Here is a 26,387-nt window from a genome sequence, read left to right as displayed (position 1 = left end):
CCTTCTGCCAGCCTGTCTCCAGCTGCACGCTGGCACCTGTGACCTCCCTGGACAGCGAGCACCCAAAGACTTGTAGCCTTGTGCCAGGATTCACCCAAAAGTCGGATTCTCCCTGCGAGTTTTTAAACCAGGCTTCATTCTGGAAATCACGGCCGTGCTTTCCTCCAAGACTGGCTCTCAGAAGGGTGCTGGGCACGCAGGCAGCAGCCCCCCTGCAGCACGCTCACCCGCTCAGCACCAGCTTTCTGATGGGTGCCACTGGCAGCCAGCTCAGAGCTCCCTCTCAGAAGTTACAGCTCTATCAACAGCTACCAGCTTGATAAAGACAGCGAGGCCTCGGCTCCTGGTACGTCCCGGTTGTTTTCTTCCAGCCTTTCTCTCCCCCTGACACTCACACACACCTCCAGGGATCGCTCATGCAGCATGTGTCTCTCTGATTAATGTTAATACCTCCCAGTGTGAAACCCAAGCACTAAAAAAGGGGTTGTGACTCAGGTGTGCAGTAACAGTTTTAAGACCTCTGCTGATCACTTTAGTGTCAAACCCACTCTTAAATCTTCCATTGCCAACTGTGCAGAACCAGTGCAACATTGTCTGGTGCCCTGGCTTCTTTTCCAGCACTTCAGGAGCAGCTCTACGCTCCCCATCCATCTGTGGTGCCTGCCTCTCCCATCACAACTGAATTCTTCTACCTGGAGGCTGATGGAATGCCTCTGTTACTCCTGTATTTGTCCAGCTTCTTAACGTGCTGATCCAGCTTAGTGCTTGTTTCCCGCACCTAACTGGAACGCGTTGCATGCTTACACAAAGATGAATAAGGATCAATATCCCCACTGATCTGCTCTAGGTCATCAGGTAAATCAGCAAGGAAATACTTGTGCATCCTACTTCATTCCCTTACCTGGGCAGTGCAGTTCAAATAATGAAGCAGTGCTGCAGCAACGCTCCCGTAGGGGAACACTGAAACCCACCTCAAAGGCCACTTTTGGCTCACATAGTACTTGTAAAAACCTGTTCCCAGCTGCAGAAGAGCAGCTTGGATGAAGACACAGCAGGGTGGCTAACTGCACTCAGCAAACCTGCATGGCATGATCCCGCTTTGCTCCGCACCTCTAGAGGAGTAAGATTTGGTGACACCCCCCATTACCTGGGATGAAGGACAAGGATACTCCAGGTAGCGCAGGCACCATTTATTTAAAATTTTTTTTGCAATTAAATTCTCTCTTCCAGTTGTCCCAAGACTAAAAGAAACCAGTGCTTCTTGTAACTCACTTGCAGGGAAGTGGTGGTGCAGGAGGAAGCTGCTGCCACAGCCAACGCGGCTGAAGCTGAGAGCGCCTGCAGCTCTGCTAAGAAACGGAGCGAGCCTGAGAGCTCAGGTGAGCTCATGGTGAGGGGGGGCACTGCGCCACTCGGGCATCAGAAGAGAGGCACATAAGGTGCTCAGACCAGTTCCTGGGGACCTGTCCTGGATCACTGCTGCCCAAGTGATTCGCTAACGTGAAAAACCTTCTTCAAGGCACTAACTTTTGTGTGTATGTGACACGGTGCTCGTTTCTTCCTCTTTCCTGCACCAGAGCAGATACAAAACTAACAGAAGAAAGTAAATGAGCTCCCACTATGAGCTCCAGAGTCAGACACTTAACTAGTTATTATTTTGCTTTTCAAATATTTACAGGATCTGAATTTGTGAAGGTTTTGTTGCCTCCATGAAAGCAGCAAACCACCAGACCCTGTACAAAGAATCTCTTTTCATCACATGCAGACACACTTATGTTCCTGGCTTCAGAGAAAGTCCTGATAATTTCTAACTTTCTGTCCTAAAGAACCTGCCTTGGCAGGGGGGTTGGACTTGATGATCTCAAGTTCCCTTCCAACCCCTACAATTCTGTGAATACTTTTTTTTTTTACTGAATAAAACCTACCTGGAGATGATGTTGTATTATGTCCCATAACTGTGGAGTGACATAAAACGGAGCCACCTATGTCTGACCCTTAGCTTACTGGCTGTGACTTCATCTGCGTGCATTACAGCATTGTCTGTATTGGTTTTCCAGAGCAGCAGCAGCACTGAGACTACACAAAAGCTACACTTTCAAGTGATGATGGCCAAATGGAATGGTCGTACAAAACTGCCCAGGCAATGTTAAACAACAGAAACACCTGAAAAATGTTCTTACAGAAGGGAGATGGAAGGGAATTGTTCAAGCATCACTGCCATCTTAGCAAGACCATGCTATATTTCTATCAGGAAATATTTATATTTGTGGAGACTTGAAGCTTTCCAGCATCTGAAGGGGCCTACAAGAGAGCTGGGGAGGGACTTCTTAAAAGGGCATGAAGTCATAGGACAAGGGGGAATGGTTTTAAAGTGGAAGGGGGTAGATTTAGATTGGATATTAGGAAGAAATTCTTCCTGACAAGGGTGGTGAGACCCTAGCACAGGGTGCCCAGGGAAGCAGTGGCTGCCCCCTCCCTGGCAGTGTTCAAGGCCAGGTTGGATGGGGCCTTGAGCAGCCTGGTCTAGTGAGAGGTGTCCCTGCCCATAGCAATGGGGTTGGAACTTGATGATCTTTAAGGTCACTTTCAGCCCAAACCACTATAGGATTCTGTGAATCTAGGCCATGCACTTCTGCAGAGGTGATCTTGCATCACTGGCAAAGCGTTCCAAGCTCCTCTGGTCTCACCTACCAGTATTTTATTTCTGTTCGTTGCCCTCTATTTCAACATCAAGAGTTTCTGCTCCTAGCCCTGGCTGTGGAGAAAAGGAGGAGTCAAATAAGTTCAGCTGGCAGACAGCCTGTTGGATGAAACCCTCCAAAAGTACCAAAACAAGTCTGTTCCAAAAAGTCCTTGTGATCCAAGAAACACCATGGCTGAGCATGCACGTGTAAAGGCTTTTCCTTTTCTACAACAGTCAGAGCCCACAGCTGTAATGGTTATCCAAAATCTAGAAAGTGTAGGACTTTGGTCCAGATCCATGATTCTATGGCAGTAAGTGCACTGAAAAGCAAAGCACTACAGAATAAATACTGTGTAACCACCTACCTGAAAACACAAACCGGTACCTAAATGCTACAGTGAGGAGCAGTACAACAAAAAACCCAACCTTGCTGAAGACTTTGCAGGAGGAAATCAAAAGATGAAGTTTGGATACAGGATTTTCTTAGCAGTAAATCTCCATTTCAGAGAAAAGAGGCAGGGGAATGTTTATCTAGCGTCTAGTCTTTATTTTACATGAGGGCATGCACCTTAGCCGGAGAAGAAAAGGCCTCAGGTTAAAAACACTGCACAAAGCAGCGTTGCTGCAGCTTGGCAAGTATTTTTCATGGCACCATGTAAAATTCTTACCATTCCTGAATCACTGCAGTGCTTAGAGCAGATGAATTCAAAATATATTCAAGCAGTAATTCATTTGAGCAGCTTCTTATCGCCATGAAACCAGTTTGGGAATTGAGCACTGGGTGAAGAGTCAGGTATTTTGGCACAGACTTGCAGTGTGGAAAGTCACCTCGAGAATTTTTCTGTCCTACACCATTGAAGGTAGAAGCAATACTTACTAGTCATTGTTGAAGAAGCAAAGGAGAAGTAAGGGTTAGTAAAACTTAACAGATTAGGCAATGAATATAATTACCATACAAGAGAGTAGTTGCAACAGGGTCAGCTGTTGTTCATCAAGTCCTGAAAACAATTACTAAAAGAAAATGGCTTGGATCTCCTGCACAGAAACAAGCAGCACATGACTGGAAATGGATTGTATTTGTTATATCTAAATAGTGCAGTCACATTACTGTAGTAACTCCAGTTCTCTAGTACTAGAGTAACTAGTTCTCTCTAGTTCTCTCTAGTGAAAGATGATGAAGGGAGCAAAACTACTGACCCTTTTTTTTTTTTTTTTTTAAGGAAGAACAAAGCTCATCCTGGAGTCCTGTTCAAAATGCTGGCCTACAGTCCAGCATCACTCAGAGAGCTTGACAGTACTCCTTGCTCTCAAAGTCTGGCTTCTCAGAACAGCTACTACCCACAGCCCTCGAGTACGAAGTCCTTATACACACAAGCCCAATTTTCAAAGGTTGCTGCCAGTCACCCAGAGAGAAGCCACGAAGAATTCCATACACACACATATTTTTATTTTAATAAATAATGCTTTACAGGCTCAGGCTTTTTTTTTTTTTTATATAATCACATATACAGAACAGAAAAATGCCTGACCAAGTAACCTGAATTAAACTACTAACCCTGGGAAGGAATGCATGCCTTCTGTAACACCGAAGACCTTAACTGAAAGGGATTTCCCATCGGCAGCACAGTAATTTACTTCACAGATTAGACGTGTTGAAAGAGAAGTGGCCACAGCAAAGAGAGTGACCCTAAACGGATCACTTGTCTTTATAAAGCCACAACAGTGCAAGGAAAGCAAGAGCCCAAACGCCTCCATTTTCTAGTGTCACCCCAGGATGAATATGTATGTCTTCACATCCTTTAAGTAATACATTCTAACCACAAGTGGAGAGGCTAAGCACAGCGGGTATGCAAAGTTATTCCATTGAAGAACAGATACTGGATGACAAGGTAATGTTATATTTCAAGATTTTAAATTAGCAGATGCTTTTGCATCCCCTTCAGTATGGCAGTGGAACAGATCCCACCTTCTCTCATCGAGGTTTAGTCCAAAAACTTCCTGTTGGCATTAGCACCAAAGAGAGCCACTCTGATTTCTGGCATCATCTGTTGAGGAAAGAGTGCATCAGTTACAGGCAGCGGGCAACGCGATCGCTGTACACTGCTCGTTGCAGGCGCTGTGTGTCAGCGAGGCCAGGCTTCAGAATTAAGCAGTCAATCCATTTGAGCTTTCTGAAGCCTTTTACCTGATCACAAGTTGCCAGCTACTCTACAGACTTAAAGGATTGCCTGCACTGCAGCACAAGAAAGAGACGCCAGAGCTAGGTTTTTCCATTTGGTCTCAGCCAAAGTGGCTGGTACACGAGCTAGCTTCAGTAATTCCAGTCAGCCTCAGCATTTCAACATCTTGACTGCAGAGTAGTCATAAAAAGTCTTTCAGTTTCATAGTCCCTACAGCTTTATGCTCATGCTTAAATCAAAAGGCATCCTTCTGGGAAAGCCATGTTTGTTGTAGAGAAGCACAAACAGTAAGACAAACTTTCCACTAAAAAATAATTTCTTGTCATCCATGCTAAAATCTGTTCCCACAAACAGCTGGGACAGTAAACTCATTGGAGACTCTGGGATTTAATTACAAGACAAAACTACTTAATTGTATCTTGTTCAGCTTGGCTGTCAGAGAAACTCACCTGCTGGGCTACAAGGTCCAGGCGACTTTCCAGGGTATTGGAAACCTTAATTTTACCATCACTGTTATAGATTTCAACACCTCCAGCACTAGAAAAGGGAAAAAATAATAATCTGTGAACTCCATGGTACTTTTCTAACCAGCACTTACAGGCAAGCCAGATACATAGGCATAGATTTTTTTTAAAAAACAGACTTTTTTTGATCATGTCTTAATAGGAATCAGCACAAACTGATCCAGCAAAGCAGCAGTGCAAAGCATCTTTGGAGTTAATCAAGAGACGACAGGTACATAAAAGGGTCCTCATTAGCACCATCTAAATGCAAGCGGAACTTTGGAATTTGTCACTTCAAAAGAGTTTCAGTTTTTCTATTTTATTATTAACAGGCAGCTTTCAGTTTCTGGGAAGTGAGGAGAGAGAGTGCCAGAAGTGTTATTTTCTGGCCCATAAAGACCACTGACTATCAGAATATCAGCTCTGTACCACATACTATACGGAAATAGCGCCATGCAGCCGTAGCAGACACAAGCCCTATCCAGTGATCATCCTGCAGCACCTTATGACTCAAACTGCTTCATCTTGAGACAGAAAGCACAACCACATCCGTATCATCTCTCTCTGAAAGTCCAATAGTTAGTTAAGCTTCTACTTCAGCACTGTCGATCAGGATGGAGGTTGCACAGAACTTTTACTGACATTTTTAATTGAGACAGTGCTTGTCTGGAGGAAACCGCAGAGTCTGCACTTGATTAACACAAGGAAGTGCCAAATTCCAGCACACACACTGTGGGGATATTCCATACATAATTTTATGAGGCTGCTCTAATAGGAGCTGTGGCTCAAAAAGTTGCATTAAGTTAGCCCTCTGTATAAAAGACTCCCATTTTCCTTACATGTCCTCTGGCAGGAAGTTGTCTTGGTCGATGTGAACATCCACATTCCCTTTTGTGGCATTTTTGTAGATGGGAATGCTCTTCTGTACAGCAGTCTACAAGATAAACCTCCTGTTAGCAGTGAGAAATGCTAGCACACCACTTGGGTTTGATCACCCAACCATTTGTAGCAATATAATAAAGGGGGGTTGGGTTTTTTTTTAATTAAGCAAATGCATTTCTGTATGTTTTTGAGCCAAACCCAATTTTTATTCTTAACATTGTAGCAATGCCTACGGTTTCTTAGGTAATATCCAAGCAAGCAAATGATCCTCAACTTGAAAAGCATATATATCCTCTTGCATTGTATCTGCAGCAGAAGGGTAGAGACCAAAGCTCATGTCACACAGGTTGGCTATGAGCAGCAAATATTTGCAGCCAGGTCCCAGCCTTCATGAGCAGGATACTGTCAAACAAGATGCCTTACCTTAACCATAGGGAGGTCCTGTTTCCTGCACCGAACAACTATTCTGGATTCCAGCAACTGGTAGAATCCCTGCACAAGATCACCATTACATTATCAGAAAGGCAAAATTTTAATTGTCTTAGAATTATTTAACCCCAGGAAAGGAAAAGAGCTCATCAATTTGAAAACCAAATCCTGGCAATATTAGCCTCTTATTTAGTTCTCTGCTTGCATGTTCACCTCATGCAGACATTTGGAGAGGACAGCACCACTATCTGTGAAAAAGACTACAACTACAGATTATGTGTTTCTTGGTTAGCTTCAAGTTTGGAACTCAAGTGCAACCAAACATATAAATCCTGGGACCAAGTTGCCCAGATAATGTGCATGTAACACATAAGGATCACTTCTACATCGACTGAGCATGCAGCCAAGCTGACATTCTCCTACACAGCTCTCAGAGAACACAACTGTAGTTTCAGGTGCCTGATCTAATAACTCCTGCCTTGCAGCTCCTGTAGCAATACATGAGAACAGAACAGGTTTAGGTCCAGTTGGAAGGGACCTACAACAACCATCTAGTCCAGCTCTGAGTACTGATGAATACAGATCTCTCACTGGATCCCATATAATGAGCCAGGACAGACGTACAGACGTGGCTAGCTTGCAAGAGTGAGACGGGTTTGTTTGGTGTACAGCAACACCAGACCTAGGTGTGACAAAGAAACAACACTGAATTTTGATCCTCAAGCTAGGAATCACTGTTAAGAAAATTCTGCCATCAAACTGCGGTGGCGGCCGGCGTCGGGGAGTCTGCAGCAGCGGGACCGGCTCGTACCAGGAGGTGGCACTAGTGGTCGCACGGCTGACCCTCGCCGCCGCTTACTACATTTTTAGCAGCTGGTTTCTGGGGCTTGAGGAGGGCGTTCTAGCTAAGCAAAGCTTTGATTTATGCTCTGGATGTCTGTCACAGACATACAGTAAATTTGTCAAAGCCAGGACATTACAAGTCTCAAATGCCGAAAAGATTCTGGAAGTGGCTAAGTATTGACTTACAGGTTTGGAGAAACAGCTTTTGCCAAAGATGTGGAGAGTCAACTAATTACTACAGCTGCTTAAAGCAGGCATCCTCAACGTGCATGTAACAACACATGTGCAAGTGTCTGCAATTATTCTTTTGATGGAGCTGCTGCTTGGCACACCAGGTTTTACACCTCAAAATAAGCTGCAGCCTTATCTGTTCAGAATCCCAGGCTGAAAGATAGGGCAAAAGTGACGGTTAAAACTCAGCGATCGCCCAGCAACATTTGATCTAGACTCCACTACAACTGCAACCTCCAGTGGGTTTTATCTGAAGAAAGACACGTAGGAGGATGGGGCTGTGATCACCTTTCTGTTACACCTGAAGCACGTTACCTGTAGCACTAGCCCGTCCAGCAGCGCCTGGTACCTGGCAGTATCCTTCACCACCTTGGCAAGTCTCTGCTTGGCCTCGTTCAGCAAATCCTGCGTTTGGAAGGAATCGGATCAGCAGAGCCCATCTGTCTGGCATTTGGTTTCATGCCTACCGACTTTCTGCGCTCCCATTATAGCTATCACACCCTGCCAACACGTAAACGTACACTCCAGCTGGTGTTCATCCCAGCTAGACCGTCATCTCTGCGCGTGGCACAATATCCTTCCCAACCAGTTCCTTCTCCTTGCCCTGATCTGAACCCGTTGTGACCTGACAATAATTCCCATCTCAGGAAGCAGGGATACCTCAGTAGTAAAAGGACAGCATTTATGATATTATAATTCAGACAGACAAATGTTTTTTAATCCTTGCCTAACATAAACCAATAAAGTTTTCCAAGTAACTAATTTTCAGCTTCCCAGTTAAGCAAAAAAACCCAATCTATCTTTTTATCAAACAATAGCCACATTAGGTACTTACTAAATTGTAATCAAATGCAAGTGAAAATTTAAGAGAGCTTATTTTTAATTTGAAGTAGCTGGCTTTGATAATCAGTCTGAGATTGAATTTTAAATAAATAAGAGTCAATTCAAACACAGCTCCTAGAAACAAACCATCCTAGTTACTTCAGATAAAGAAGCTGTATGACTTGTTATAACCCTTTCTTTACTGTTCTATCTCATAGTGTTGAAAAGAAAAGTGCATGGTACTAGGATTAGAAGACTATCACAAATTAATGTCACAGTCAAATCTAGTACTGTCTACCCCAGGGTAACATAGCATTTCTGGAACTGGCCATCCCTCTTGTTGATGAAAGAGGCCAAAGATGTGGTAAGGAAAGAAAGAGCTAGCAGCATGTGATTTTAAATGTTTTAAAATGAGGAAGAATGTTAGGCATTACTCAGAAGCATGAGGTTCAGTCAGCTGATAAATGAGGAAGAGATTACCCAGCAGAGACTATCACAATAGTGGCTTTTTAGCCACCCACCTCCCTCCTCACTGTGAATAGAATCTAAAGTTTGGAACTAGGCTTGCAGAATTTTCTCTTCCACTAACTCCCCTTTTGCCTAGCAGCATCAACTTGAGCAACATTACCCATTTGATTTTTCATTTCTGGCTTCTAAAGGTCTCCCACTTTTTCCAATAGCTCAACAGCACCATCTAGCAGAATATGGACACTCAAACTGCTGCTGAGACCAGGTAAGGGAGAACAGAAGACTTGCAAGCTGTGCAGTGAGTAGCATGAGAATACACTACCAGTGGTGTAAGACAAACATAGCAAGCGTGAACTAAGACTAAACATTGCCTGCTCTGTAGGTGAGTACCCTACACATCACCACACAGATGGCTCACCTCCTAGAAGGAGGAAAGCTTTTGACATTCTAGGGGCTGCTGAAGGAGGCAAACCCAGCTAGTGGTGTTTTAAGCCTACTTGCTTAAGCCATGCCAGATTTAATGCATAAATGTTGCTTTGGGCAAACTGAACTTCAAAGCTCTACCATCCATGCAAAAGAGAGTTCCTGCTCTTTACAGAAATAAGCTATTGTCCAACTAACAGGTAAAGCTGCTGCCTGCAATGTTCCTGGCAGAGAACTGCACTTCCCTGAAAAAGCAGGTAGCAGAAACTGAAGCTCAAGCCAACTACTGAAGCTGGACTAAATCTTTATTGACTTTTCAGAGCAGCCAGGAAAGCCACTTCTGTATGCTGAAGCAAATGTCACTCAATCACAAATCCTGTTTTTCTTCAAGGAAAGGTTAAGAACATGGAGGAAGATGTTAGGAAGTGTCTTTTCTACAGATACTCACTGCAATAAGGTCATCCCTTGCCTTGAGGACCTTCAGTCTTGCTTGATTCATCAGGTTGGACATCTGACTGAAAGTTGCATGATAAAGTTAAATCAATCCATCAGGCTTTGAGAGAAGATCCATGACACTTAACTGCACACTTTACATTTAAAGATAATGATCCTACAGCATTTAACAACAAAGCCTGTTCAGCTCTTTGAATCTGTTTCTGAACCTACACAAATGGTTACACCACAGAACCCTGTCCTTCAGTAAAAACCCACCAAATCTGAACCTGACATGAACGCTTGTCACAGAGTAGCAGACCAGGGTAGTTCTAGACACTAACTGCATAAAGAAACATGAAAGATGCTTTCACCACACTTACTAACAGCTTGGCTACAATGTCTCCCCAAGAAAAACTCATAATTAGAGCTAAATATATTGGGTACAATTTGTGTATTTTCCAGGGAAAAAGTGATTTGTATAAAATTAGCAGTAAAATGAGAGGTCAGGCTCTGAAGCAAGCCATCTAATGTAACCAACTTACATTTTCTTTTGTTGCTCAATTTGTTTCTCCTTCTTTTCATAATATTCCATGATTTTCAGCCTCTGTGTCTGAACAAGGCGACCCTTCTCAATGTTGAATTCTTCTTCTGCCTATAGTAAAAATTAAATAACTGAAGTGGAAATTGATTCCATGGGCTGAAAGAAACAGAATCAAAATGAAACAGCCATGCTTTCAGAGCACATTCATAGATAAGCTAGGATGGTACAACTTGTTGCTCCATACAAACAGAACATTTCAACCAGCACTCAAGTCAAAGGGAGTTCAGGATGTGTTCTGCTGAGCTAGAACCTTGCTAACTAAGATTTAGCTTAGTTTATCTATTGTCTGACGTGTTTCCTTGCAGCACTTATTCTTCAGGCACAAAATGACCAAATGTATATATTACATACTGCTAAGCAAAACTCACTTTATCCAAGCTTCAGGCCTGATCTGTTTTTGTAGAATTGGTCTCCTTTCTGACTATGAGAGCGCCAACCTAAAGCAAGCTACCCAGCCCTCAGTGTCCACAAACGTCATTACTTCAAGCAACTCTTGCACAAGGAGAGTGACAGTGCAGCTATCACATTTCTTATAAAGCCTAGCCAGACAGCGTGGGACAACACATGGCAAATTCTCCTATTTACACCTGAGAATCCAATCTCAAATTCTGTTTGCAGATGATCAGGAATACCTGCTTTAGTATTGATTAAATATTTGTGCAGACCTAAATGTTTAAAGGAGATTAATCTGTATGCCAAGTCAAATATCAACAAGGTATTTCAGTGTTAGTTATTAATGTAGACTGTGAGGCACCATTAATCCTGCTCTAGTAAACATCTATATTCTATCACCAGGTTAATATTAAACTCGGTCTCTTGTGACATAACCTAAGTGAAGAATTCTGCAAGTAATTCAACTCATGCCTTAAATGTACATTCATGTTTTAGTTCCCCAGGATGCCTACTAAACCACATCAGGAATTCAGTTTGTACAGGCTTAGGCACAGTTATGAGCCTACTCTCAAGCAAGCTTTCACCAAGAAAATTCAACCAGTTTAATTTTCATCATTTACCACTTTGGTACTTGTATGCATTCTTGTGCAAGACTGCCAGCATTATTGCTTTTACTTACTGCTAATGTCTCTGCTTGGCATATGACATAAGTCAAGCAAAAATTAAAATGAAACCTTCCAGTAACAGCTTGTTATGACAAACCCTAGCAGAATTCATAATAATGAAGAGACCTCTTCTAATCCTCAGTGATGTCAAATTATGTCTAGGAGCTCAGGGAAGGTGTTCCACTTAAACCACTCAGGTTTCCCGACTGCTTTAAAAAGAAGGAAAAGGGGGAGTGAACTTGCATATGAATAAATTTATATTTAAGAACCACTAAGAAAACTCTTGACTTATTTTATCAAAAGCTAATGAATATTACCTTCATTTGGTAGCAGTTGCTATGCAATAATTAAGCCTTAGTTTACAGAACTGTTCTAGGACTACTCTGACTGCAACAATCAAACCAGGATGTCAGATGTAGTTCTCCTTTTGCACTAACATGGAACTTCCATTTTTACCTTTGCATCTATTTCTTCAGCCTTTTCATTGGCTTCCTGCTCAATGAAAGCCATCATATGCTTGATCTGTAACAAAAGGAAAGAAAATGTTTTCTGTTGGAAAGGATTTGATGTAGAGGAGGTATGTATGTATTTCTTAGGTCCCCTCCATATCCATTTACTAATGCACATAATGTTGTTTTTCAAGGAAATGACATTGAGCATACAGGCCAAAGAATCAATTCATCTTTACACAGATTACAGGGATTTTATTTTCCCCAAATAGCTCTATATAATGCTGTTTCACTGGCTCTCTTCAGAAGAATGTACTTTAGATATACATCTATTAAAAAAACCCAACCCCAAACCAACAAAAAACTCCAAACAGCAGCAAAACTGCAACAACCCGAAAAGTACATTTGTGAAACTGTGAGGTTGTGTATTGTCATTCTTCATCAGCAAGAACAACTACACCCCCCCTCCCTGGATTAGTGGAAAAAATAAAATAATAATAAAAAATAATCCTCACACAGTAAAATGAGCCTGTTAGTTATGACATTCACATAAAATACAGAAGATTTAACCTAGAGTCCCTGCTCTACATCAGGCATAGATGGCATTTGAATCACAGAATCACAAGGTTGGAAGAGACCTTTGAAGATCAAGTCCAACCATTCCCATCCTATGCTAAACCAAACCTGGGCTTTTCACAGCAGATGACCAATGAAGCAAAGTAAAGATCTGACCACTTTGGTCAGATCTGTACACCTAGGAGTTCCTTTACACACCTCAGAAATCTTTCTTGAAAAAAAGACTACTGTAAAAACTCACAAGGTCATTAAAGATGCCATTATATCCTGCAACTCCAAAGGACTTTATAAAGCAGCAGTGTATGAGTTTGGAGGAGCTAGGGAAGGAGTCAGTTAGCAGCGCCAGTCGATCAAGACCACACCATGCATATCCTAGACTTTCTGTGACCAGGCCTAAGTTTAGCTTCACATTTGGAGCAGACCCTACAGACCAGCCAATCTACAACTCTGAGCAGGTTCAGAGGGCAGATGGAATGGACCATATACTTACCATACTAACAGAGCAGACCATAAAAGCCTGCTGATCTTTTGCTCGCACTCAGTGACGAGGCACATTTTGCAGACAACCTGGTCTGAATGAACTAGCAGGAAAGATCCTATTTATACAACCTCACGTTAAAATCAAGTATTCCAACAAGATTGAAAAAGGTGCTGACATGAAAACTGAACCAATGTGCAGAACAGCACTTTATCCATATAGATGGAAAAAAAAGGAAGTGGGCAAGTGGAAGATTTTTAGCATGTGCAGAGGAAGAAGTGAGCAATAATATCTACACCCTCAAAATCAAATCGACAATTTTTCCTTTCATTCCTGTTCACAACACTTCCAAGTGCACGCCCACCTACAGCTTAGATGACTGGTTAATGCAAGCTTTAGATCTACCTGCACCTCAGAAAGCACAAGAGAGGTGTATAAAGTAAGGAAATAATTTTGCTGAATAGTCTGTCATTGACTAAGAAAGAGAACTTCACAGCAGTGGTAATCCCTATATTACTGAGTCACTTCTGTCACTTCGACTTCATTTCTGAATTTTGGAAAAATAAAAGAGTTCTGTGTGTTCAGAAAACTTTTTCTGCATAACAAAGAACAAAATGGAAGCAAGCTGCTACTGGTATCCATTTACCCTAGTCCGGTAAGAATGAACAGTGTTACTTGCTTCAACATCCCTTGTACTGAAATCTCTTTTGCTAGGCACTGAAATGAAAGAGAGATCTTAAGTGACACTTCAGTGACACATCTATAAACAAGTTTAAATAACACCAACAAAAATCTGTAGTTTTAAAGGAGAGAGTAGTTTTAAATTAAGTTAATAATTTTAGCGTCGAAGTGTTTCCTATAGAAAGGAAAAGGTTTTTCCCATCAGTAACAAGCACGCTTAGCCTTTGCCTGGGATGTTCTAGATGTTAGATGGGCTTTAGCAAGAAGTGACTAGCCAGATCAGATGGAACAATCTATTAAACACCTTTGACAGAGTAAAGCAAACAAGTGTATCAGTGGGGAAAATTCTTAATTAGAAATGATTTTCAAAGTGAAAATTCATGAAAGCACCATGGCAAGTAGTTGAGAGTTCAGAGAACCAGTTGGCAAATTCGTATCAGATGCAGAACTGTCATGCCATCAGCAGCATTCTCCTTTCCAGTTAGGCTGAGCTAGGCTCAGGAGTGTAAAACAAGGACAGGAAAGTTGCAGATGCTGATAGCATTTCACATTATGTGTTTAGAGTATCAACAGGTACTGAACTAACCCGTGAAGTTCAGGTCCACGGTGGCTTAGCAAAATCACCCCAATGTCAGGGTTCTTTTTATGATTTTCATGGAAGAGACAGAAAAAAGGCAAACAAGCTTTGTGTACAAAAGGCAAGGGACTGTTAATGTTACAATTCCCATTTTGCAGAAAGACAACCTACTGATTTTACTTTCAATGCGATGCTTCCTTGCCAAGAGACTATGTTTACTGAATGAGAAAGTGAGACACAGAGCACTGGCGATGCAAAGGACAAAGAGAACTTGGCTGATCTGCTCACTGCCTGTAGGAAACTCCAGGTACCAGTGCTGACTGGATCCATGCAGCCTTTAACACGGCAGGCCGTTTTCAACCCAGCTCAAGGCAGATTTTTTTAGGCAAGGGCAGTGTTTACTGTCAATAAGGGCAAATCGTCCTGCCTCAGGACAAAGTGTCCACAGTCACGACTTCAGGGTTGAAAGTTTCCACTGCAAGAGAAGCCCAGGTTACACTACTCTGCTTAGGACATAAAAGTGAGAAAGAACAGCCTACCTAAATGCTAAGTTACAGCTAATTAGATGTAAGGAAAAAAAAGAAAGTGAGTAAGAGAAGGGAAGTCTTCAGAGTACATCTAAAGATACAGTACTTGCCTAGGGCAGTGTATTTATCTGCCTTAAAGGGCAATTAAACACTACAGACAGCATAAAGGCCACTCATGATGCCTTTCATTATGCTCTGGCATTACATGCCACCAAAACGCTTCACTAAAGTTCCCCAACGGGCGGCAAATCGCTCCTGCAAGGGATCAAATGCTCAGAGACTTCTCCTTCTGGCCCTTCCCGTCACCAACGCTTGCTTTCACAGGCTAGCACCGCAGCCCCACCCGCAGAGCGGGAGGCCCTACCGCGCCACTACAACGTGCATCGCCCGCAGCTGGCTGCAGCCGCTCCTGCTGTCGAGGGGTTCAGAGCTGTCACGACAACCCCCTGCTCCGACAGGCCCTTCACGAGCCGGAGGGGCCCTTCAGCTCAGGCACACCCGAGCCCCGCACGGCTCACAGGCCAACGGAGCTGCCTCCGGCTCCGCCGCCCCGGCCCAGCCCGCGGTGCCTCCCTCCTCACGCCGGGTCCGTCCTGCCCGCTCCAGGCCGGGCCGTACCAGGCCCCGTCCGGGCCGAGGCAGACCCGGCAGCGGCCCCAGGGCCGCCGCCGCTACCCGCTCCGGGGGCCACAGGCTCGCGTTCGGGCTGGAGCCCGCGGCCGTACCTGCTTCTGGACGTCGGCATCGCTGAGCGCCATGGCGGCGGCGTTGGCGGCGGGGATCGAGGGAAGGCGCTTGGGGCCGGTGGCGACCGCGACGGGAATCAAATCCGGTTCGGGTCACAGCTGGTGCGGCCGCCGCTGTGTCACGCCGCCCCGCCCACCTGCTCCTCCGGGCCAACAGCAGCCCGCGTTCTGGCTGACGTCACGGGGCGGGGTCTTTCCTCGCCAGAGGCCGCCATCTGGTGGTCGCGGACGGGTATGGTCGTTCGCCGCCTTCGTGACGTGAGGCGGTGGCTGTGCCGGGCGCGGCGAGGCAGGGCAGGGGGCTTCCTTCGCATCTCCCTCCGGGGGCGGCGAGGCAGGGCAGGGGGCTTCCTTCGCATCTCCCTCCGGGCGCGGCGGGGCAGGGCAGGGGGTTTCCTTCGCATCCCCCTCCGGCGGTAGAGGCGGCCGCTGCCCCTGACGCCGAAGTTAAGAGTGAGGCACCCGGGTCCGCCCAGCTCTGCCCGCCTGCCGCCGCTGTAGCGCTCGGTCAGACCGGGGGCTGCAGGGCAGCGCATGGAGGAGGGGAAGTAGTTTTTCCCTTGCGTGTGGCATCGTTAACGCTGGGGCGGGAGCGCTGCCTTCCCAAGAAGCGTCGCCGCGTGTGGCAGCGGGGAACTGAATGCGGCGAGAAGCCGGCTCGCAAGGGCCCAGAGTAGGTTTCTTGTGGCAGTGGCTGGGGCTCCCCGTGGCAGGGAGCTCTGGGACCGCTGACGTACGGAAATAGACTCTCTAACTCCGAAGTTACAAAGTAGGTGTGTTTATTGCGCCCAGGTGCACGGGGGGGGATCGCTCCGCCACAAAACCTGCACACCCGAAGTAGCAAAACCCTCCCATATTTATACAATGAAACGATGTATATTCAATTAACGCCTGTACATATTCATTACCTAAACCCGGCTACTGCCTCTTCACATGCTAATTGGCTTGTCAGTCCATGCGCAGATCCCTTCAAAAATTGCGGGCAGGGGTCTCCGGAACATGGGAACTTAGGAGGAAGGGCATGAGTCTTCCTCATGATGTACTTTTCACCTTTTGCCTGGAACGTGAGGGGAATAAATTCTCCTTCTCTTAGTAGTCTTAGTTCTACGAACCTTTCTATAACTGGACAAATTCCTTCCCTATCTTCCCTTTTCAATGGGTATTGATTGCTCTTTACCGCACTCTGTCACTCTTTTAGTTTTACCATTATTGGTGGTGCGTTCTTTGCTCGTCCTGGTGCATCAGTTGCCCAGACTCCGAGGTATACTTGATCAATAACCCTTATTACAGGGGTATTCATCAAAAATAGGCTCATGATTTGAATGTACTCATGATCATTTACCTCCAGAGCAACATCCCCTTGCTTAAATTTAATTGTTGCTTCTAATTGTTCTAATAAATAAATCCCTACCAAGAATGGCCTTTGGAGAATTTGGCATATATATAAATTTGTGGATCCCTACTTGTTTCCCCAATTTGTATTTTAAAACTTTGCAAAAGTAAGCCTTCTCAGTCTGGCCGGTTGCACCTTTTACTGCAATATAATCATTTTCCAAAGACATTACAGCTTGATTCAGAACTGAATAAGTCGCTCCTGCGTCTACTAAAAATTCAACTTCCTCTTGTTCTTCGCCTAACTTTATTTTTATCAAAGGGTCGGCTAGTCATTTTTTCGTTTCTAGGTGAGCTATTGTTTTTCCTCGATTGTTGCGCCACCCAGCGTTCCTTTGGCGCTCAGGGCATTCGTTCTTCCAGTGTCGTATTTTCTTACAGATCGCACACTGGTTTTTACTCAGAGAGGTTAGCCCCTGAGTTGATTTAGCTTTAAACTTTCGATTTTCATTATCTCTCACTACTGCTATTATTCTCTTCTGGTCTCTCTTGTAACTTACTTCTCTGTTGCTAAATGTTCTCCACGCTTCCTCCAACAAAACCTTCAAATTCCTATTTTCTGTAGGGCACAACTTCTGGAGTTTGCGCCTAATGTCTCCCGCAGACTGGCCCAAAACCAGAGAAACTAGTTGTTGTGTTCCTACCTCTGACCCAGGATCTAGTGGTGTGTTACGGCGCATCACATCCCTCAATTGATCCAGAAATTTGGATGGGGACTCAGAAGGACCCTGTTTCACTGCATATAAAGCTGACCAATTTATAGTTTTGGGAATAGCTCTTTCCATCCCTTTAATAAACCAATCTTGGTATGCTTTTAGCCTCTCCATGTGAGCAGATCTATTAACATCCCATTTTGGGTCTTGGAGAGGAAGGTAATCTTTAACATCACCCCCCTTAATTTTATAGTGGCCTTCAGCCGGGTCTCCTGCAGCCTTCAAAATTAGTTGCCTTTCTGTCTCAGTCATATGTTCTAATAATAACTGTCTATTGTTCCAATCAGGATTATGTTGTTTCACTATAAATTTGAAATGTTTAGCAACACCCACTGGGTCAGCCCGATATTCCCAGGCTACCTGTTTCCAAGCATCTAGATCGGTAGTGGAAAAAGGTACCTTAATTAACATGGTTCCACCATCAGGTCCTACCGCTTCTCAGAGAGGTGCTTGTAAGGCTGTTGAGGCTGATTTCTTTTGAGTTCGTGAGGTCACCGGGCTGTCTGGAGAAGTGGAGATTCCATCCGAGTCCTCATCCTGTTCCTGTAGTCGAGGGGGAGGCTTAAGCAAATCAGTTAGATCTTGTTCTGGTATTTGGTGAATTTTGTCAGGTCTAGAACATCTTTGCTCAATACTACACGTCGAGCAACACTGCCTCAGTTTACCTTGGTGGTTTTTGTTATTTTCTCGCTCGAGTGCGAGTACCATAGGATCTTGTGGTGGGACCAGTCCACAATTTCTTTGCCACTCTGGATGATTTCAGAGGGTGAAAAACATATCTGCATGTGAGACTTCATCCCATTTTCCTTCCCTTCTTAGAAACAACATTAGCTGTAGGAGGGTGTTATAATGTAACGTCCCATTAAGTGGCCATTTAACCCCATCCTCCAATTTATATAGAGGCCACCATTGATTGCAATGCTTAGTGAGTGTTCCCTCACTTTTGGTGCCCCCTGAGCCTACCAAGTCTTTCCAATGGGCAAGCACACACCCTAAAGGGCTCTTCTTCGAGGCTCTTCCTTGAGCATTACCCATAATTTTTAGAATTAGTGTGTGGCAGTAGCAGCCAGGGCCAGGGGGTGCACACTAGGCTCAGAGTGCCTTCCTTTCAACTAATTCTTTGTCTAAGTCTTTCTTTGCACTTTTGAATAGTGCTTTCCCACTGGGTTTCTGGAATCTCCCACAAAGATGGTATTACCACCCAATTCCCAACCACAAAATATAGTTATTACCTCAGTTTTCTCTGATTTACAGGTGGGATCAAAGCACTGAGAATTAGCCCACCACGAGAAGCTGTGGCGGTTAGACACGTGATGGCACACTAAACACTTAATTTTAAACCAAGCCCCGTGTCCTTTTCCGGGATGTTTTATGCAGGCTACTGATCTTATTACAGAGGGGTTTTGGAGTTTGTTTTCAGAACTGTATAACTGACACGCTATTGCAAAGTATATTTCCCCAATTTTATACAGGCCTGATTGCCCAGCCTGGGGCGGGATTCTCTCCCCCTACCGTGTGTAAGAGGTTTTCCTTAAATCTAGGTCACATGTAATTTGAAACCACTGACGAACCTCCCGCTTGGCTTTCCCTTCTCTATTATTGTTGGCTAATAAATCTCTAAGTCCTTTACAAAGTTCCCGATCCCATCCTTCATCTAACATTAGTCAAATTATAAAACTTATTGCCAACACTACAAGTTATTTTACCTCGTCCGTCTCCGGCCTTACGGAGACATGGGACCACAGATCAGGACTCCTCACTCATTTTACAACAAACTAAGTTTCACACTCAGTCACTCATTCATGCAAACACGGTATGGAACACCAAACTTTTACAACATACAAAACATAACAACAATCCTACACATACACATAAAACAAAACCTAAAATTTAACCCCAAATTTCCCAAATATTAATCATACAACTTTTGCTCCAATAAATGTTTGTCCAGCAGCTGCATAAATAAAAGATAGAGAAAGTAATGACCAAACGTAATTACATGGAGGGCCGCTTACCCTTCTCCTGCCTCTTATATACCAGTCATCAACAGGTCCATCCTGGCTCTCGACACTGGAATGATATTGGGATGCAGCGGTGACCTCGGATTTGCTCAGTCTACTCCCAAGGTCGCTAGTGGCCACCCTATCGGTCAGCAAATCCCTTGGTTACCAGGGAACCCTTCCCCACGGGGACTGTGCTGCACACCAGACGTCTCTGCGCGGTTTACCAGCGGCCCCAGCCACGGGTAGGACTTACAGGCTCCCTTTACCAAACAACCGGTTATATCCGCAGCTTCAGGAGGTTGTTGTCTGCTCTCCGGGTGAGCGGCTGGCAGCAGAGGCTCCTCCGAGGAAAATGCCCGTCCACTCCACAGTCGCTCCCTCGGTCGAGCAGAGAAATCCGAGTCATGGCACCAAAATGATGAAGGGAAATAGACTCTCTAACTCCAAAGTTACAAAGTAGGTATGTTTATTGCGCGCAGGTGCACGGGGGGGGATCGCTCCACCACAAAACCTGCACACCCGAAGTAGCAAAACCCTCCCATATTTATACAATGAAACGATGTATATTCAATTTACACCTGTACATGTTCATTACATAAACCCGCCTACTCTCGCTTCACATGCTAATTGGCTTGTCAGTCCTTCGCGCTTGCCCAGATCCTTCCAAAAGTTGTCTTCCTCATGATGTACTTTTCACCTTTTGCCTGGAATGTGAGGGTCTTGCAAACTTGCAGTGTTCTTATCAGTTTGAGCTAATTTATGTCCTTGTTAACTATCTGTTTTCCTCTAGTAAGGAGATTTATGGGCATAACTCACATCCTTGTTAGTTTCTTTAGCAAGGAGATAAATGTGGTGGATGTCATCCTGCCCTTGAATTCTTGCTCTTTATCTTTTCCTCGGAGATAGTGTGAGACTTTCACAAGTAAGCTCTTTGTTATGAAAAGAAAACCAGACTTCTTTCTCCTCCACAAGCCATTCCACATGATTATCTAGCTGAGTTCCAAGAGCTACCCTCATGACTACACTACACGTACAATTGTAATCCTATACCCGCATATCATCGCCAGGTCACCTACAGTGACTGGTTACCTAAAGCTGTGAAACTCTCTTCATAAAATCTCATCATTTCTCCAGGTTTTGACTGGGAGAGGGAGATCAAACTGGCTTTTAAACCCACGCCTGAATGGGGTGTGTGTGTGGTAAGGATCACCAAGCAGTGAAGAAGCAGAAGGAAGCTGGAAAGTGCTGACAGGAGACAATGGAAGGATTGCCATGCAGCAGGCTGGCGGGAGGTCAGGGCCCTCAGGCAGAGGTGGTTGCAGAGAAGCCTTGGGATGACTCATGGCTAACAGCCCTGGCACCAGCATTACATCCAAGGAATGCATGGTGGGGGTTCAAAGCATTAGCATTGTTATTACTTTCTGTCATTTTGCAATGACACGCTGATTCTGCAGGAGTTCTGTTATGGCTTCCATTGTTTATGGCAAAATGTAAAGCAGTCTTCATAACCTATAGTAGTAGTTGTTTATTCTATTGGCAGGAAGTGCCTGTCTCCATTTTACAGGTACATTTAGCAGAAAAAATGGAGCTCTTTCTTACAAATCAGTGTAAAATGTGGCTTCTTCCCGACTTACATATATTTAGCTTTTACTGTGCCATTTTTCTATGAAATAAAGCTTATTATAAAAACATTGTTGGGGTTTTAGCCCCAGCTGGCAGCTAAGTGCCACAAAGCCACTTACTCCCCCTGGCAGGATGAGTAAGAGAATCAGAAGGGTAAAAGTGAGGAAAACTCGTGCATTGAGATAAAGGCAGTTTAATAGGATGGCCAAAAAAGGAAGATGATAATATATAAAATTGATGTACAACACAACTTACCACCCAAAGTTGGCATTACACAAGACACTCAGCTGCCCAGCCTCTCAGCCTGCCCCCGAAGTAATACACAGAACGTGATGTTGTACGGTATGGAACATCCCTTCAGCCAGTTTGAGCAAGCTGTCCTGCTCCCAGCTTCTTGTGCCCCCCCCCCCCCCCCCCCCCCCCCCCCCCCCCGGCAGGACAGCACCAGAAGCTGGGAAGTCCTTCACTGCTCAGCATCAGCTACACATGCCAGCATGTTATCAGCATTGTCCTCATCCTGAATCCAAACCCCAGCACTGTACCTGCTGTTGGGAAGAAAATTAACCCTATCCCTGCCGAAAGTGGTACAAATACACATGTAAGTTTCATTATTTTTTTTCATATTGCAATTATGTTCCAGTGCGGATAATCAACTAGTCATTTGTGGTGTGGGAACAGTGTACTATTATTCCAGGCACAATCTAACATCACAAGAACTGGAAGAATACTCAGGCTCGCTTTCTTTCCTCCAGCTCAGATGCTCTGTGACCCCCCAGCCGTAAGGGAGGCTTTCCATTTGGGGCTCAGGTGCAGCTAACCCACACCTATAGCCATCCAAAAAATGGATCAGGGTCCTGGAAACCAACCACCACCTGCTCTTCTCCTCAAAATCCGCGAGGAAAACATAAACAGGTTTGTTATAAAGGATGAGTCCTTCTCTTGTGCGTGTGCCTTTCAGCCCCGGCAGCGAGAGAGAGTGAGAGAGTGAGAGAGAGAGCGAGCCTGTCTGCCTGCTTTCCATCCCCATCCCCGGTGCCCGCCACTGGAGCTCCAGCCCCGGGGCCCACCAGGCGAGACGAAGCCACCCCCAACGCCCTGGCCGCTGCTGAGGCGGCTCGGCCCGCCCCTCGGGAAGTCACGTGGCTGGAGAAGCGTCGTGCCGGGCCCCGCCCTTCGGCGCGGGCCGTGACGCGCGGCACAAACTGCCGTGACGCGACGCCCCCTTGGCCGTCCCCTCCTCCCCGCCCCTCCATCATGGCGGCGGCGGCGGCAAATTAGGGCAGAGCTCGCATCGCCGCGCGAGCGCGCGCCCACCACCCCCCCGGCGGACCGACCCGGAGCAGCGCCGCTCCTCGCCCGGCCTGCCCCCCCCTTCCCTCCTCCTCCTCCTCCTCCCCGCGGCGCCCGCAGGTGAGGAAGGGGGTGGGAGCGGGCGGGTGGTCTGTTGGCTTATCGTCCCCTCGCGCCCCCGCCTGCCGGGAGCGGGGTGGCGGGGAGCGGCCGATGGGCACCTCGGCGGCCGCACGCGCGCGCTTGCTCTCCCCCCTCCCCGTGTTACCCCCTCCCCCCGCCTCCCCCCGCCCGATGTCCGTGAGGGGAGGGGGGGAGGCGGCCCCTCTTCATGGGGTCGGTGGCCGGAGAACTTCCCCGCGGGGGCGGGGCGCGGCGTGGCCACGCCCCTCGGTGGCCGCTGGCACCCCTCCGCCCCCGCCGTGGCTGCGGCTGAAGGACGCGTCCCTCCGTCCTGCCGCGCCCGGGGCAGCCCCGAGGGCCGGTGGTGCCCCCAGGGCGTCTGTCCCTGCGCTGCGGGACGGGTCCCGCCCTGGAGCGGGCGGGCCGGCCGGGTCCCGCCCTGCCCCTCCCCGCGGTGTGGGAGAAGAGGGGCTGCGCCCCCGCCGTCCCCCCAATGGCTCCTGAAGGGCGGCGGCAAGGAGAACCGACGGCTCCCCCGCTGCAGGGGCTGCGGCCCGCCCGCACCTGCCGCGGCAGCGCGTAGGCTGTGGCTCCCGCGCGGACCCCGCCGGCTGACTCATCCCGGCTCTTTGCTCCTTGCCGTTCCTGCCGGGATATAAATATCTCATTCATCGCCGTAGTAACTGAGGAGCTTACGCTGCGCTCTCGAAGGCTGCTCGCCCGCTCTGGTGTTGCGCTCACCAAAACCTGGAGCGAGCGCAGGGCTTCTGCCTTGGACCCGTCTGTTCTCCGCTGTCAAATTCGTGTCGGGCTCGGCACATTCAAAAAGAAAGTGAATGGAAGCTTTCTAATGAAAGCTGGGGTTTGTCACGACTTCATATTGTGGTTAGGCGGTTTAAAACTGGGGAGGACTGAGAATCTTTCTAGTAGATAGCTCATGCAGCTTTTGGTTTTCTTCCTGAAAGTAAAATCAAACCACTTGCCCTAGAATGCTCACTTAATTACGTTTCCCTCTAAGGTGAACTAAAACTGCTGCCCAGATAAATGACTGTCGTATTTTCCAGTAGTTCTACCCATCGAGTGCCACTAGAGGATCGGTAATGGATGCGGTATTGATTCATTTCCAGTAGGAATCGACGTGTTTGAACTCAGTAGCTCTCAGTTTATTAGAAACAATCTCATTGTCATACCATCATATATTAATGGAACAGTACTCCAAAGAATTCACCCTCTGACTTGATCGGGTGCTTTGGAAAGTCCTACCTGTTACGTGTTTTTCAGAGGCAAACAGCTGCGAGGTTAAACTAGTCCACGCATGCAAGTCTCATCTGAAATCCCCACGCTCGAATATTTCCCATCTTGTTGATACAGGGTGTGGTTTCGTAGACCTGTAACTCCTTGAAATTGTGTGTGTTTGGGTAAAGAGCACCTTAGAAATGTAAAGCTGTAGATTAGAGTGAACCGAGTGGTTACCTGTTGCGGGGATTGATGCCAGGAGGATGACCCAAACGTCTGAATACATCAGTGGCACGCTGCCCTAAAAATGATTTGAACTCCAGTGCGACTGTTTTGTTACCTCCCTAAATCTCCCTGTTTGTGCTTGGATGAACACATGCTGCCTGAGACCGTGCCTGCTTTGAAATCGTTCTCCAGCAGCAGGAAGTATTCTGCTGGAGCAGCAGTCTAGGGCGATTAAGTTTGTAGCCGGTAAGTGAGGTTTGGTAACCTGGGCTGTAGCTGGCATCAGCATCCAGTCCTAGATTGACGCCCTTTTGAAGTGGGGCTTAACTGCAGCGTTATTTGTAAAAAGAAGGCAACCTGTGACTGCACTGTTGTTTCTGGACCTCTGTTTTTATTCGGTTAGAAATCAATAGCAGCGTTGATCCCCTGCTGTTTCCTTTATAAACATGCAGCAAAATACTTTGTAAGGCTGCAGCTCCCCATGCAAAAGGCAGGCCTGACCTGCAGCAGCAAAACAGGTACACAGCAGATCTCGGTGGCAGCTGGTGACCCCTTCTGATGGCCGGTATCGTAAAGCTGTGGCGTTTTGTCTTTTGGGTGTGTGGTCAGTGCAGCTTGATGTGCGCCGCGGCAGGACCAAAACAGCAGACTCTCATCGCTGGGGGATTATGTTGGCTCTGTGCTTTGGTAGGCTTGCATTGCCCGTTATCTAATGTATAACTCTTCTGTGGATTAGGATGTGACAGATTGCATGAGGAAATGTCAGTCTGGCTGGAACTCCTGCTCTCAGGTCGGTTGAGCAGCTCAGCCCACATGAAACAAGTGACAGCCGGGTAAACAAGCCAAGTAAGCTTCAACAGGTCTAGCTTTTTATTCTCCCAAGGGTGCAGGAATGGGGAAGCATGACGTATTTCGTAGGGAGTAATTGGTAATAATTCTGACAGCTGCAGGTTTTTCAGAGAGGATACTCTTGCAGTGAATCTGTTACACCAGAGGTAACTCTCTTGCTCTTGCTTTGAGGCTTACATAGTCTGTGGAACACCTTGTTTCCTCTGCTCCATTACATCTCCCATGCAAGTCTTTGTCTTACTTTCTTAGAAACAATTTCTGGATGCTCTTCCATTTTGCTCCTGTAGTGGAAAGCTCTCCTTCCTCTGATCTGGTCTTTCAAGCTGTGTGTCCTCTTTCAATCCCACTCATTCCTGAAAAATGGCCTTTTCTGAGATATTTACAGTATCTGAGTCAATATTTTTCTATTTCTTTTCGTAAACAAAAGCAGTCATTCACAATTCAAAATGAGTAATTCAGTTACTGTGCTGTGGGCTCCTCTCAGAGGAAGACCAGTTATTTTGAAGTGCTTTTCAAGTCTGATTCTTCTGTGTGCAGCTGAAGGTATTTCTTCTGTTCAAGTTCTTAAGTCTCCCTTCTCGTTTCAGCATAAAAGTGCCTCTCAGAATATATCAACCAAAGTGATTACTTGTTTTCATCCAAAGCTTTTTCCTTCATTCTTTTCCCAGGGAAACGTTATTCACTATTTAAATAAGCTGTGGTCTGATGCTCTTTTGGGGATTTTTCCCCTCCTCCCTCTAGAGGGTGCTGAGCTAGGTATGCTGATATTTTCTTGAAATATGCCTCACTGTTGCATATGGATCAACATGCTTGTTTTGATCAACTGGTTTGAGTTTTTTCTTTCATTTTTTCTCTTGATTTGGAATTCTGTTTTGAAGAATAATTTTTGTATATATCCAGACTTGTTCTTTGATCCACACCAAAAGCCTGGCTGTCTCCAGACCATCCGTCAGACCAGTTCTTTCAGGGCAGATCGGTTCAGGTTGTCTGGAAGGGCTCCCATTCGCTGTGTAGGCGTTGAGAAAAGCATGTTGTTTTCAGGGCTGTGGATCTCTACTGAACAAACCAGAACTGAAACGTGCTGGGGAGCTTTTGCTGTTTGGTGAATGTCATCCCTCACACCTGGTGGTGTGAAGGTGCGATCATGGTTGATGGCACTTAGTGATCTGGTCTGAAGAGCAGATCTATTGTTAAAAGGATTGTGCAGTCTTCTGAGTGGTTATTTTTTTTTCCAAGTCTCGCTGTGGAAGTGGATGAAGGGTGCCTGTGTATTGTTCCAAACCTGTGCTTATCCTCTGCTGTAATTTCCTATGTTTCCAAAAATTGGTATGTTGCCTGTAG

At 45.9% G+C, this 26,387-nt stretch overlaps 1 protein-coding gene across 1 annotated transcript; it reads right to left on the bottom strand.

Moving 5' to 3' along the window:
* Positions 1–4,042: 4,042 nt before the first annotated feature.
* ATP6V1E1 (ATPase H+ transporting V1 subunit E1) lies at positions 4,043–15,709 on the bottom strand. The gene is made up of 9 exons (XM_084279619.1): positions 15,572–15,709; positions 12,015–12,080; positions 10,442–10,551; positions 9,913–9,979; positions 8,067–8,156; positions 6,672–6,740; positions 6,206–6,300; positions 5,313–5,400; positions 4,043–4,728 (listed from the first exon to the last, which is right to left on the bottom strand). The coding sequence occupies exons 1-9, from the start codon at positions 15,602–15,604 to the stop codon at positions 4,666–4,668; spliced, it is 681 nt and encodes a 226-aa protein (XP_084135745.1). The 5' UTR covers positions 15,605–15,709; the 3' UTR covers positions 4,043–4,665.
* Positions 15,710–26,387: the final 10,678 nt, after the last annotated feature.

The sequence above is a fragment of the Gallinula chloropus genome (assembly GCF_964237585.1).
Source record: "Gallinula chloropus genome assembly, chromosome: 1".
Taxonomy (NCBI): domain Eukaryota; kingdom Metazoa; phylum Chordata; class Aves; order Gruiformes; family Rallidae; genus Gallinula; species Gallinula chloropus.
This window is presented reverse-complemented; position numbering and strand designations above follow the sequence as displayed.